The sequence below is a fragment of the Gossypium raimondii genome, chromosome 8 (genome assembly GCF_025698545.1).
Source record: "Gossypium raimondii isolate GPD5lz chromosome 8, ASM2569854v1, whole genome shotgun sequence".
NCBI lineage: Eukaryota > Viridiplantae > Streptophyta > Magnoliopsida > Malvales > Malvaceae > Gossypium > Gossypium raimondii.
This window is the reverse complement of record NC_068572.1, coordinates 50,293,717-50,307,523: the sequence shown is the minus strand read 5'-3', so window position 1 is coordinate 50,307,523 and position 13,807 is coordinate 50,293,717. Positions and strand designations below refer to the sequence as shown.

The window sequence follows — 13,807 nt, the reverse complement described above, 5'->3', positions numbered from 1 at the left end:
ATTTTAACACTCAAATGGTTTATCATCAAATTAAGACCTTTTAAATTTTCTTAATATTAAAAACTTATTTTTATAGTTTTAAATATATTTTGTAATTAAATAAATTAGAGTATATTTTACAAATCATTTATAATAAATCTATTTTTATTTCAAATCTATATGCATATACTATTCTTTTAACCCATTAATAATATTTCTAGCTTCACTAATACTAAAAGAATATATGTAATTGTATTAAATTAGTATAGTGCGATGGTTAAAATTTTTTATCAAATATTTATTGAACGCAAGTTCAAACTGTGCTACCCATTTTCACGCTCAATATCGTATTAAAATAATGAATAACAATAATGTTAGAAAAACTCTCAAGGAAGCAAAGCACCCAAATTGACATAGACTGGTTATGTAGGTACGCAAATGGAAGGGATAAAGAGGCTTATCATCAATTGGATATATATAAATATAGTGATATCGTGGGATCAAATGCTTTGATGTGCAATCTTGGGTAAACTAAGAATTTTCCTCAGCCTCAAGACTAAAACATCACTTGGTTAGATAGATACAATTAAGGGGATGATTAATAAGAATAATATAGTATGGATTTCATACAGCTACTTGAAGTGACTACGTTTCCGCACCCTTCACTTCTTTTTTAACTTTTTCTTACTGGCTATTTATCTTTGTCCACCTTGCATATATAAAAATAAAAATCACAATGACTTGATAGATATTCAATGTTTTATTTGTTGTTGTCAGAATTAAATTTATTAAAAGATATGATACAGCTAATGAATTTTATCCATGACTTCAAATCATACTAGCACAACAACGGACATTAAACCCAACACAAAATTATGAAGTGGGAATGGGATAACCTTCTGTCACTAAGAATATCCTTTTGGAAAGTTGTAAGGCAGAAGATTATGATTAAAAGGTTGTCCCCACAAGTAAACCTCGTTGCTTGAATCAAACTGGTTAAAAGTCAACTTGTTAGTTTAGTGGGAAGATCCAATGTGTAGTAGGATACGGCAACAATTGGTGGCTAAACTCAACATCAAACAGGACGTTGCAAACAATGGGTAATTAAGTAAGATTAAAAGAGCGTGTTTCTCGGTTTACTCGAATTTGGCGAAAACTGCTATGTCATTTAACTTACCTTATATAATTAATATTCTATAAGTTTTGAGATTTAAATACTAATATTTATGATATTTTTCCACTTTTTTTAATTAAGTGTTTTCATTATATATTTCTCTATATGTTAGATTTGTATATTGGTCATGAAAAAGAAACAGGTTTTCTTGATAGAATAATACATTGGTGTTAATGCATGCAACAATTAGAAACCAACAAAATATAGAATTTAGATCCTAATTTATAAAATGTATTGACAGTCCACATTCCAGTTGAGAGAGAGAATGCATAGGACAGGGCACACATATTCTTAATTTTTAAATGAAATTTTATTATGTTCATTTTTGATGGATGTCTTTTCTTTTCTTCTTTTTGTTTAATTCCAACCACAGATTTGGCAAATGATGCATATCTTTATAAGAATATCAAACTAAATATAAATAATATTTAGGTATATATTGGCGTTGTTGGTAAGGTTGATATCTTAAAATTTTAACTACCAAGATTTGACTCTCATCATGATGTAAAAATTATATGCGAATTAGCTACTTAAGTTATTCGATTAATAATTTATTCTGATTTTAAATCATTAATGTAGTTAATTATAATTTTAAAAAATTAACATTATTCATGATTTTTTTTAAAAATATTGATGCACTATCCGTGTATAAATTTATATAAGAAATATAAATTCTATGATGTCACTTGTCAAAAATTTTATCTATGGGTTTTATGTTAAACTTTTTAAAAAAAAGGAAATAATAATAATATATTAATAATCAAGAAATAAAGATAGATCCCAAGATTAGAAAATACGAATCCAAGCCAACAAACTTACTTCATACATCATACATCTTGTCCTACTGTCTCTTGAAACCTCAAAATTAAGAACATTATTGTCCAAAATCAAAACCGATTGAATACAAGAAAGAACAGATGACCAAATAGCACGGTTTGCATATAATAAAATCACCTTAACTAACAAATGACTCACTTTAATTTATTAGCATTCTGATGAATCTATCGAAAGAAGTTGCTTTTCTAACATGCAATCCAAACTCAAGAGTCCTAATCAAAGAAATAAAGATTTCCATGCTATCAGGCTCAACAATTGCCTGCTCAAAATTTTGCGCTTTGATCCACTACAAAGATTCACGCACTGAGATTGTTTCTTTAATGAGGTCTTGTGTAATTCATATGTAGATTTAAAGTTAAATTATGATTTTGATCCTTATAATTAATTTGGGATCATTTCATCTAAAAATTTATTTGTTTGCTTTTACTTTAAAAAGGATTTACTGAGGTTTTGTTAATATGTCGATTTAAAGTTTTGTTAGGTTTCATCCTTTATTATGCTTAATTTTGATATTTAATTTTGTATAATTTTATCTCTTTATTTTTATAATATTGTTAATTACTTAATCATCTCGATTAAAATGTTAATATGAAGTTTTTCTTAAAAATAACCTTTCAATTCATTATGCTGACATGAAGTTTTTTTGTGGGGACAGGTGATTTTAAGAAAATTTTAAATTAACATTTTCATCGAAATATTTAGGTTAACAAATAATTTTATATTTACAGAATTAAATTATATCAAAGTGAAAAACCAAAACCAAAACTTTATTTAGATTTAAACATTTCCAAAATATAAATGTTATATTTTAGAAAGAATAGAAGAAGAAGAAATGCAGGAGAGGAAATTGAAGCGGTAAACAGAGTTGGCGTTGCAGGCAAAGTATGGCAATGTGCGTGCACACACACAGAGGAATAGGATAGCTAGTTGAGTTGAGTGGGCAAACTTTAATTATTATAAATGACATGTTGCAACAATCCAAATGCTTTGCTACAACATTTGGGTGATATGCCCGGTGTTAGGGTTTTATTTTGTCTCTCCCTTTTCCCCTCTTTAACCCCCCTATTCCCTTCCTATATTTAACCCATTTCCCCCTCAACTCTCTCCATCTCCTATCTCAAATGTTGCTACCACCACCATGGCTGCTGACCTTCGCCTTCTCTCACTGACCCAACTTCAAAAGCTAGCTCAATCTCAACACAACCAGAACCTAATGGCTGCCTCCTGGGTGTGGAACCCTCAAGAAGCAGCTGACGATGATTCGTGGGAGGTCAGGGCCTTTGCCCAGGACACAGGTAATGTTATGGGCACAACTTGGCCCCCTAGGTCTTATACTTGCACTTTTTGCAGAAGGGAGTTCCGTTCAGCTCAAGCTCTTGGGGGTCACATGAATGTGCACCGCCGTGACAGGGCTCGCCTTCACCAAACTCACCCACCTGCTCCTACTGTTCCATTAATCAATCAAACCTCATCATCAACTACTCAAGATTTCGTCTCCGATGGCGGCCTCTGCCTCCTCTACCAAATCCCCACCCCTAATGGGGCTTTCAATTCTCCATCTATGAACCCATGCTCCCTTGATTCAACCTCGCCTCTTCTCTCTATGTCACCCTATCCTTCAAACAACTTGATGGCACCACCACCACCACCGTATATAAATTATCCAGCAACACCTCCGGGATTGCATAATTCTTCATCGGCGGATAATAACATCTGCAGCATGGAAACATCAATCGAAGAGCTTGATCTAGAGCTTCGACTAGGGCAAAGACCAACACCATCTTGACGGTCAAAAATCAAAGACAGTGAGTGTGAAATTTCCCTTTTCTTCATATAATTTTACCTGCAGTTTGAGGAAGGAAGAGTGGTAATGGATGTGTAAGATAGTTAATTTTGATTAACTTGTTGTGAGATATTTTTTTGTTTTTTCAATGTTTGATATAAACAAATTTTCATTTACTACTGAGATGAAAAATAAAAAAGTTAAAAAAAAAAAAAAAACAGAAAAGCACCCTGTAAAGGAATTTATTTTATATATAATATAAAAACAAATGAAAACATATATATATATTACGGTTTCATAGGGGTGATGTAAGTGAATGCAGTGCAGTATCATTTTCTAGTGACAGGTTTTTTCTGAGGAAATCAGAGTCAGTAGGTACAGTGTTTCTTTCTCTGGGCATATATTTCCGTGGGGATTATTTCTATCACAAGATAGAAGGCTGTTGTGTGTGTATATATAATAAAGTTAAAAGGAGAAGAAGGCCATTTGTGGGTGCATTTAGATTGAGTCAGTTGTTTGTGTGTGTGTGTATATATATAATAAAGTTAAAAGGAGAAGAAGGCCATTTGTGGGTGCATTTAGATTGAGTCAGTTGTTGGTACGTTTACCAAACATTTATAGCTATGAGCGAGGAAAATACAGGTGATAAAAGGGTCATTTATGCAATTCTAGGAAACTTAAATTGCATTCATATTAAGGATGGCTAGCTACCTTTTCTTTTATATTTAACCTCATCAGGTGACTTCCACATTAATGTTACCATTTTCTCCTTTTGTATGCATTAGATTTACAATTAAATGCTAGGTCATGTATATAAAAACATTTTTCTTTTTTCATGAAAGAATACATCCATGCTTAACTAAGGTACAAATGTACTTTATATTAAGATTGCGAAAAGCAAATGTTGGGGAAAAGGAAAACAAGATTAATGTCTGTCTTAAACCTATAATTTAAGGATTCTTTTTATAATTAAATTTGTCAAATTGAATTTTAATTATTAAAATAAAAATATAACATTTATAATAAGATGATATCAAAATCATTCATCGGAGTTCAGACAAATGCTTCAAAAATTCCATTCTCTTTGCAAAGAAAGATGAAATCCAATTAACTTATCTATTTCAGATGGTTGTGAACTATTTACTCTTTTTTTTATCCTTAAATAATAAAAAAATGCGCATAAGCATGATTGTTAAGGGGATCGGTTCTTTCGGGAGAAGTTTTTGAAATGTTGTTTTCGGAAATACCGACCCGATCCCTCAACAATGGAAGATATTATCTCAGGAGAAGATTTTTACCCCGAACCCCGTCCTCCTAGTTATTATAATAAAAAAGATGTCAACTGAGTTAAAGCTCAATCTAATAATATAAATAAATCTTAAATACAGATAGATTACGTATATGAATTCTAAATGAATCATTTATTATACTATCGAGTATCTATTAAATATATTATATTCATGTATATTTTAGGTATCCAAAATATTAAAATTTAACGATTCTATCTAGAAATTATTCAAAGTGAAAATCTTACTTAATTGTTTCGTTCCATTGGAAAAGCACTATATTTTTTTGTATAGCTTCCAAATTCTTTTACTTCGAAAACTCATAAATATAATAATAAAATAAACTTTAGAATTATTATTCTGAGATTATATAAACTTTTGACAATGAAATGCACACATTATTTAATTATCAATGTGCTTTAATATTTGAAAATTATTAAAAAATAAAAATTCAAATTCATTAAATAAACAATCAACTAATCCATAAATAAATTTTTATGGTACCTCATTGATGCATTCCAATTTATTCAGTTTGTAAAATTAACTTCATGTTAATGTCACATGGAACTGAAATAAATCTATAGCTAAAACCTCAACAAACTTTCCTATTTTTTGGGATACTACTAATTACCCTTTAGCGATGCAGGCTTCAATTGGGACTGAATTTTTATAATGAAAATCTAACAACAGTAGAGTCATCAATTAACAGAGGGACTAAATTTCAAAACCCTGAATAGTACAAGGAGTGAAGGCATATTTAAACCTTTTATTTTCCATAATATCACTCAACCATTAAAAGTGAAGCATATTTTGTCAATAAAAAATTGTTAAAATCAACAACCTAAAATACCCACCTTAATGACCAACCATGTTTTAGTTAAGCTATATCAAACATGTGTTTTGTCTCTTACAGTTTTGTTTTGTTTTCAGTTTGTTTCTTATGCTAAATTTTTGTATTGATGGGTTCCATACTAAAAACAGTAATTTAATTGTAGGTTAATGTCGTTTGTGATGAACTCTTTCAGGCCTGCAAATGCAACCCTACTTCTTACAAAGCTGCATCGCACACAGCTATCATCTATACCCACCTTTCACTTCAATTTTCCCAAATTGTAAACCATAGTAACAAACATTCCCTTAAGTCAGATAAGATAAGAAAAAAAAAAAAAAACACCCCATTTCTTCCCTGTCATTTTCTAGTTTTTCTGATCCAACCTGTGCTCTCTTTGTCACCTCAATAAAACTTATGTTATCTTGTAAGAACTTTAAACTCCAACTATCATTGAACGTGTATTTCTCTGTCAAACTGTACTAATATGGGGTCATGCTTTTTTAACCATATAATACATGGTAATTTATTTCTCGTATATGTATATATTGTGGTCCATTGGATTCGAGAGTGAGGTGAATAGTGACCCACACGAACTCGTGGCCTGAAATTGAATTTTGGGTTAAGCTTAGCTAGCCATGTGATGGTGGAACTGCTGAAGAAGCACTTATACCATTTATTGCTGGATCATAAAAATACGTATATCTTGATTAATTACGGAAAAAAAAAACCCATAAGGCTTAGGATTTAGAAGAAAACGAAAGAATAAGAAAAACACATGTTGGGTAAGGAGTTCAATGTCCTTGCTATTGGATTTGAGTCTTGATTTAGTCCGGACACCAGCGAAAATTTGCTGAAGAGTGATGATATTTATTGATAAATATAGTATGTATGCAGTATGTACAATACTGAAATAATTTTAGAGATAGTAGTGTTGGACCACTTCACTTCCCTTATCAATTGGCTGAAGCTATCGATGCATCGATGTTCGAGGAGTCGGTAATACCTACTTTCATGCAAATACATGATCCCCTGGTTTATCTGTTTATCTTGTTTGTGTTTTATCAACTATACTGCAGCAAGGAAAATTTGAAAGTACAAATTTCTATATATACAGCATGCAGTGGAGCTTAAAAACATAGGCTTCATACATCTAAGTTCCATGCATGATGGTTTTCAGTGTATCAGATGTCGCTTCATTTAAAGTTGTTAAAAGGTAAATACAAATAATTTAGTTGAAGTAAAAAAATTACTGAACCCCAGATGCTGGATGGATCCATAAGCGCATCAGTACAGTAGAGAGTGCAGATGGAAAAAAGAGTAGGTTGCAAGCAGACAGTGATGAGTCTATGTATATATGTTGAGAGAGATCTTTGTTTGCTCAACTGGTTACTACTGACAGGTGACTGCTGGGTTCAGTGCTGGTACATTATCCTTTCAGCTTTTGCCCTGTCTACGACCCCACCCAAAATCCGTAAAAGCCAGCCAGCTAAGAGACCAGCACCATTTATAGGGCTTGGAGATGGTTTTAAATTAGCTTGGTCCCCCTTCCCCCACTGATCTTTTAATCTCTTCCCCTTTGGGTCATACATAATAAACGTTGATACATAAATCCAACGAAGAAAAATCCATCAACCATGAATTCAATGTCCCACCTAGGCCTACCTATTTCATTTATAGCCCCTCATCATCTGCAACACCGTCTTTTTCGTTCTTTTGTTTGATGAAATGAAAACCCCTTTTTTCTTTCTTTTTTTTCCCCTTATTTTCGACCAAGATTCTGATAGTTAAAAGTTAAGAGATGAGGTACATGAATGGTGGTGGGGTCGTTTAATTAAGATTTTAAGAGTAAAATAAAAGAAGAAAAAGTAATGAAGAGATGCAGCAAGTGAAATGCGTGCATGGGAAGGTGAGTTTTAAGGAATGGTCAAGGTCAGTGCATGGGGTGGGCTCATATTCCCAGGTCACCCACTCTACCCTCTAACAAAGTCAGTAATCATTATCTTTCTCTTGTCTTCATCTGCATGGGAAGCCCCCTGCCCCTCTCTTTAACAATCTCTGTAAGTGTTAAATACGATCACACTGTCTCCATTAAACTCTGCAGCTAGAAATTAAAGAACCATACTTTGTTAACCCTTTTGAGCTTGCTGGTGTTTTAGGAAAACAATATTCAAACCTCATTTCTCTCAACTTATTTTTGGCTGCTAATGCTATGATTTTCTCTCTACTTATGAAGAGAAATAACACTTATCAAGTAGAAATGGGAAAATACTAACCACGAAAAATAAATCAGAAATTTAGGGTTTTACCTGAAGTTTCATCCCTTGACTATAAAATATGCCTTGGGGGGATTCAACCTTTTTCATACAGAATTACATTAAAAAAGGCTGGGCCTGGGCTCCTCTTCAAAAAAATTTTGGTCTGAAGATGACCAGATTTGGGTGATTCAAAGGGATACTGGGGAAAGGCCCACTTCCATTTTGAATTGGGTAAATATCAAACAAGCTCAATAAAGTTTCAATCTTTTATTCTGCTTTTTGAATTCGACCAACCTCTAGCTTAAATGGTCTAATTTTCAATTACATATTTTAAAAAATAAAAATAAAAATTCCTCTATTTCACCTGCTGCACCCGTTTTATCAGCTAAAATGAATAAATCAAGAAACCTAAATTGAATATATTGAAATAATTTGGTTTTCATTATCACTTTCGGTTTATTTTTTGTTTTAAATATCCAAATCGAATAAATTGAATAGACCGATTAAGTCTGGATTCATTGGAATATTGAGAACATAGACAGAATCAAATTGATGTCGGGAGATTGAAGTGTTGCTGGTTACTATGGAAAAATTGAATAAATTTATTTTTAACAAGGGTAATTTATGTAGCAGGAACATTCTTAGTGTCAGCCTTGCTTGGACTGGTAGTTTATCTGATGGCAAGAAGAGCAGGCAATACGGATAAAGGTTGTTGCATATAAGCAAGGAAGGCGGTTGGCTACTGATGGTGCAGTGTCGAGAGTCAATGGAAGCTCGGCAACTAGGGGCATAATATGAGGATTCTCACGGAATTTGGGCATATGTTGAGTTCTCCAAGTAGAAGGTTGGGCAATATATGAGGGCCTGCATAAAGCATGGAATATTGGTTATCGCAGGGTCATGGTAGAATGTGATAAAGCAGAGCTCGTAGATGTTTTAGTGAAGCAAATAGGAGATACGAATGGTGAAGTTCTGATCAGACATATTAGCCTCCTTTATAGCCATAGTTGGTAGGTCCATAACTCCGTTTCCAGCATATCAATCGCAATGCAAATTGTGCAGCTCATCTTTTGTCGAAGAAAGGTCTTAATAAGGAGCCTTCTGTGGTTTACTATGAAAATCCTATAGTTTAGTAGTTCAATTGTAACAAATATTCCATTCTGCTAGTTTCTGCTTTTTTTTTTCTCCACCAAAAAATACACAATGCCACACACAAATATAAAATTACCAAACCTGCTGATTGAATCTTAACTTAATTGACATTGGTATTGTTTTAGTGCAGGAAGACGTGGATTCAACCATGCTAAAGCGCATTATCTTCTTATTTAATGGTTAGGGAGAGGTTATGGTTAGTTAGTTCTAGATATTGTATCAAAAAGACCAGATATGATAAAAGAATTTATAATGAAATTAATATTTAAAAAGAAAAAAAATACCCAACCCAATTATAATATTCAAATATAAAACTAAATACCCAAATATAAAATAACTCAATGCAATTAATTAAATTAATCTAAATATAAATTTTCGATAAATTTATTTAGATAAATATATATTTAAATGTTTTACATATAAAATTAATACCCAAATATAAAAGATCCCAACTCAATTAATTAAATTAATTTAAGTATAAAATTTCGATATCTACCGAAAAATATATATAAATTCGATAAAATTATTTAGATAAAATATAATATTTTTAAAATGAGACAATTTTTTAAATTTATAAATAAATCTTTAAAATACCGAGAAAAAAAAACAACCTAACCATAAAATTATTCAATTTTAAATCTAAATGATTGGATTCTTGATATGCCTCCTGACTTATTTAGGTCCTAAATCCACTAAAAGCATTCATTCTTCCACTGGTAGCAATGATTTTGGAACTTGGGGGGGTTGCATTTGGCTTAGAAAGAAAACAGATATACAAGGACACGTGTTTGGTTATTAGCGGCAGAAGCCACTATCAACAGTAACAAATAAAAGCATCACAAAACATTAAATTCCTTCCTTTCATGGCTAAAACTGTTTCACATGTAGCCAAAGAACATTGTCAATTTAAGACACTGGTTCCTTTTACTTGTTCAACTTGTCTTGGCACCCCCACAAACAGAACAAATGCATTGAATTATAATACCTTTGTCGTTACATCACAATTAAACCAAAGTAATTTTCATGGCATGGTATAATGCTTGATCCTTGACTTACCATTCTACAATTGTTTTCAATAACAAGACAAGAAAAAAAAAAAGGCAGAACTAGCTAGCAGATGCCAACTTGGAGAAACCTTCCTTCCTTTTGAAAAAAAAAGAAAACTGGTATTATTTTGTAAATACATTCAGGGTGCCCTAATTTCCTTCGGCACACTGTTAGTATACATTATAAATGATGTATTAATCCATATATTATTTCTACTTTTCACTAGACTCGTGTGCGATATACAAAATTCCTCCATGCCTTGATTTTTTTTACACATCAGCAGCTTCCTTCATAGTTTGGTTGAGTTCTTTCCTTCTGATTTAAGCTGTTGAATCCTCTGGCGTAGCCTTCTCCGGTGGTCATGTATCTTCCAAAGACCATGTCCCAGAATAACGGCGGAGTATATACCATGTGTTATAATAGGTGCAAGAATGTTGTTTGTCTGTAAACAAGCCCAATTAGTTTAGCTGTTCTAAGATAAATGGTTTAGTTGATTCCTCAGCTCCTTAAATAGTGCAACAAAATTGTTACCTCGATCCATTCAAATCCAAGGTAAAGGGCCAATATTCCTTCCAAAAGGGGAGAGTAGATCTTTTTCATTTGTCTCCTCTCATACCAGGCTGCAACATGTTTGCCAAAAAAAAAAAAAAATCAAGGATGAATGCTTACATAAGATTAGCCAATGTCGGATTACAACATTTAGTTCCCAGTGATGCAATTATATTAGGTTTGCCTCAAGGCCATGGAGAAAGATTAGCCTTCTGAAATTTTACAAAGGAAAAATACCATTGAATGAATGATGTTTTACGGGTAGAATGAGCACCTGCGAATAGCTTTTTCATATCTTCACGAGCAGAACCGGATCGTTGAACTGGTGCAACTACGTAAGTAGGATCTGAAGAGGAGAAAGAGTAAAGGAATAAGTAAAAAACTGAACTCGAGGATATCTAAAAATTTCTCAAAAAGAGCAGTGACAGAATCTACCTTTCGGAGAGGCAGCCACATAATATAGAGAACCGGTAAGAGCAGCAGTTATTACTGCTGCAAATGCCTGAGCAAATGGAACAAAGGGAGGTAGTACACCAGTCTGTAATTGCGGAGGAACAAACAAAATCACAAAATTTTCAGTATTGAGCAAAAAAAAAAACAAAGATAAATTATTACCACAGATTAGAATATATAATTCGTAGAACAGAATGTATACCAAAGCTGCCATTCCTCGGGCATCCGAAACCAACTCAGTGCCTCTAAGGAATATATCAGCCAATGCGCCCTAAACATTTTTCAAACAGAAGCAAATTTTTTATAAGTTGATTTTCATTATAGGTTAGAACAGTTGAGACAAGAAGTTCATAATCCAGATATAAAAAATGTGACACTTTCGACATAAAAACCAACAAGTATATGCATAGCAAGCTTCATGAGAAAATTATAGCAGAATAGAGAGCTTTTAAGATGACAGACCTGAACAGCTGCCCTATAGAAAAGCTCCTCTCCAACTGAGCTTGCAGCGACCATAAGTATGAACTACAAAGTTTGTGCAAAGTGAAACCAGTTAGTTGCTAAAGATGAAGCATGTGGGAGGGGATATCTAAGCAACAAATACATTTAAGATGGTTTACCTGCCAAGGTGACATTCCATAAAAGAAGCTCCTTAATTCCTCATCCTCCACATCTCTTATTGCACGAGCATGAGGAGAAAGTTTCACTACTTCATCCTGTGACCATGCAAGTTCATCAAAATATAAACTTCTGAACAAGAACCTAAGCTGAAAATCAATGTGAGTTTTTTTATTTATAACACCTTGAAACCCCACCTAATCAATTTCTACTTTTTTTAAAAGCATAGACTCAAATCTATAATCTTTACCAAGATTCCCATGACATAAAGGAAGAACATGGTTAATCTTAGTCAAGGTCCAAAAAGTAATTAGGTAGAAAACCAAAGATAAAACTGACAAGGAAATAATGAACTTACATCTAATATGAAAAGAAGGGCCATGATTGGAGGAGCTGCATAACCAAGTCCTTCAAGAATGGCATCCAATGAAGGGTGAAAACCTCCCATGCAGTCAATTCCAGTAATTGAACATATGAACCTCCCAGCTAAAGCCATTCCTCCATATATCCCTAAACACACATACAAAACAAAACAAAACAAAAATTAGAACTATTTATTGCTACTAATTATTCTGTTTTACCTAAACAAGACCACCAAAATAGGATACAAGATTGAATAGTTGATAATGCTTTAAATAATCACAAAATTGAAAAATAAAATAAAAAACAGCAGCACTTTTTACATCAGTCTTTCTTCTCAGAGAAGGAAAAGTAAAAATATATACAATATGAAAGAAAAAGAAATATTTAATCTTGAAATTAAACCTCAAAATCATTTTATGGGCAGAGAAAAAGAAAATCCACCTTTACTTGACTACCTTGGACCATTAGCTTTAACAGGAATCCCCCCCGCCCCCGTTTTATTTCCAGTTTCTAGCGATTTGGGAAACAAAACCTTTAAAAAAGCCCTTTACTTCAAATTAATACTTTCTGAAATTCCAAAGGAAATATAAAGACAAAAAGTTTAGCCTTTAATTAATCAATGTTTGCAATAATTTTTTTCTTATTTATGGACGAAAGTAGGCTTTTTTTTTTCTTTTAGCAAAACCCAAATAATTAATACTAATAAGAAGAAAGATTACCAATTCCATAGCTGAGTCTAACAACAGCACCAATTTTATCCCAAACAGGAAAGTCTTCACCGAAGCTTTGATCCAGTGTGGTAACTCCCATGGCACTTCCAGTAAAGCTCTCTCTTTCTTTAATCGCAGCTTCACCAGTCCTTTCCACGGACGCCTTTGCGCACCGTACCGACATTCTCCTCTTCCTCGCCCCAAACTCGCACAGCAACCTGAAATTGGAGTTAGAAGAGGAAGAAGAAACGCAACAGGAACCCAAGTACGGCGTCGTCTTGGAAGATAAGGACAGTATGGGGATCTCCATAGCTTGTTTCGTGATTCTCTCTTCCTCTGTGGTGATCGTCGAAAAGTATTGACCGCAAGTTTCCAGTTTTGGATATATTGATTTGGAGTGGTGGAGTGACTGATATTTTGGTGTAATGTGAATTGATTGGGGTTGTTTAATTCGTGGGATTTTTGCTAGGAAAATCTAACATCACCAATGTTTGAATGACATGTAGCGATAATGCTCGCCACACTAAGGGATTGGGCTCCCACTTTTTTATTTTTGGTGCTTTGAATAAATCAATTTCAACTCTCCCTTGGCACTTGGCAGTATTGAGTATACAATAAAAGCTACTATAATTTTTTTAGAGCTTATTTTTTGGTAGCATAAATTTATACAGTTATATAATAAAAATATTAATTATTATATAAGATCAATATATTATTATACGTTGATTCTTTTTTGAATAAAATCAACTATTTTTACATGAATTCAATA

General features: G+C 32.9%; 2 protein-coding genes across 3 annotated transcripts; one reads left to right on the top strand and one right to left on the bottom strand.

Moving 5' to 3' along the window:
- Nucleotides 1–2,826: 2,826 nt before the first annotated feature.
- On the top strand, nucleotides 2,827–3,949 carry LOC105791936 (zinc finger protein 10). Its single transcript, XM_012620250.2, has one exon. The coding sequence runs from the start codon at nucleotides 3,129–3,131 to the stop codon at nucleotides 3,774–3,776; it is 648 nt and encodes a 215-aa protein (XP_012475704.1). The 5' UTR covers nucleotides 2,827–3,128; the 3' UTR covers nucleotides 3,777–3,949.
- Nucleotides 3,950–10,254: 6,305 nt separating this feature from the next.
- On the bottom strand, nucleotides 10,255–13,526 carry LOC105791931 (uncharacterized). Of its 2 annotated transcripts, XM_012620235.2 has the most exons (9): nucleotides 13,048–13,494; nucleotides 12,324–12,475; nucleotides 11,968–12,063; nucleotides 11,810–11,872; nucleotides 11,550–11,618; nucleotides 11,330–11,432; nucleotides 11,169–11,240; nucleotides 10,877–10,965; nucleotides 10,255–10,787 (listed from the first exon to the last, which is right to left on the bottom strand). In XM_012620235.2, the coding sequence occupies exons 1-9, from the start codon at nucleotides 13,346–13,348 to the stop codon at nucleotides 10,635–10,637; spliced, it is 1,098 nt and encodes a 365-aa protein (XP_012475689.1). In that variant the 5' UTR covers nucleotides 13,349–13,494; the 3' UTR covers nucleotides 10,255–10,634. The 2 variants fall into 2 exon arrangements, with proteins under 2 accessions (XP_012475689.1, XP_052490504.1); XM_052634544.1 differs by lacking the exon at nucleotides 10,255–10,787 and having other exon boundaries at nucleotides 11,132–11,240; nucleotides 13,048–13,526.
- Nucleotides 13,527–13,807: the final 281 nt, after the last annotated feature.

Excerpts from the sequence above, each read along its gene's own strand:
- LOC105791936 (XM_012620250.2), top strand. The coding sequence starts at position 3,129 with ATGGCTGCTGACCTTCGCCTTCTCTCACTGACCCAACTTCAAAAGCTA.
- LOC105791931 (XM_012620235.2), bottom strand. The coding sequence starts at position 13,348 with ATGGAGATCCCCATACTGTCCTTATCTTCCAAGACGACGCCGTACTTG. Across the intron at positions 11,873-11,967 it reads ATGGAATGTCACCTTGGCAG|TTCATACTTATGGTCGCTGC; the intron begins GTAAACCATCTT and ends CAAACTTTGTAG. Across the intron at positions 11,433-11,549 it reads CCCGAGGAATGGCAGCTTTG|ACTGGTGTACTACCTCCCTT; the intron begins GTATACATTCTG and ends CCGCAATTACAG.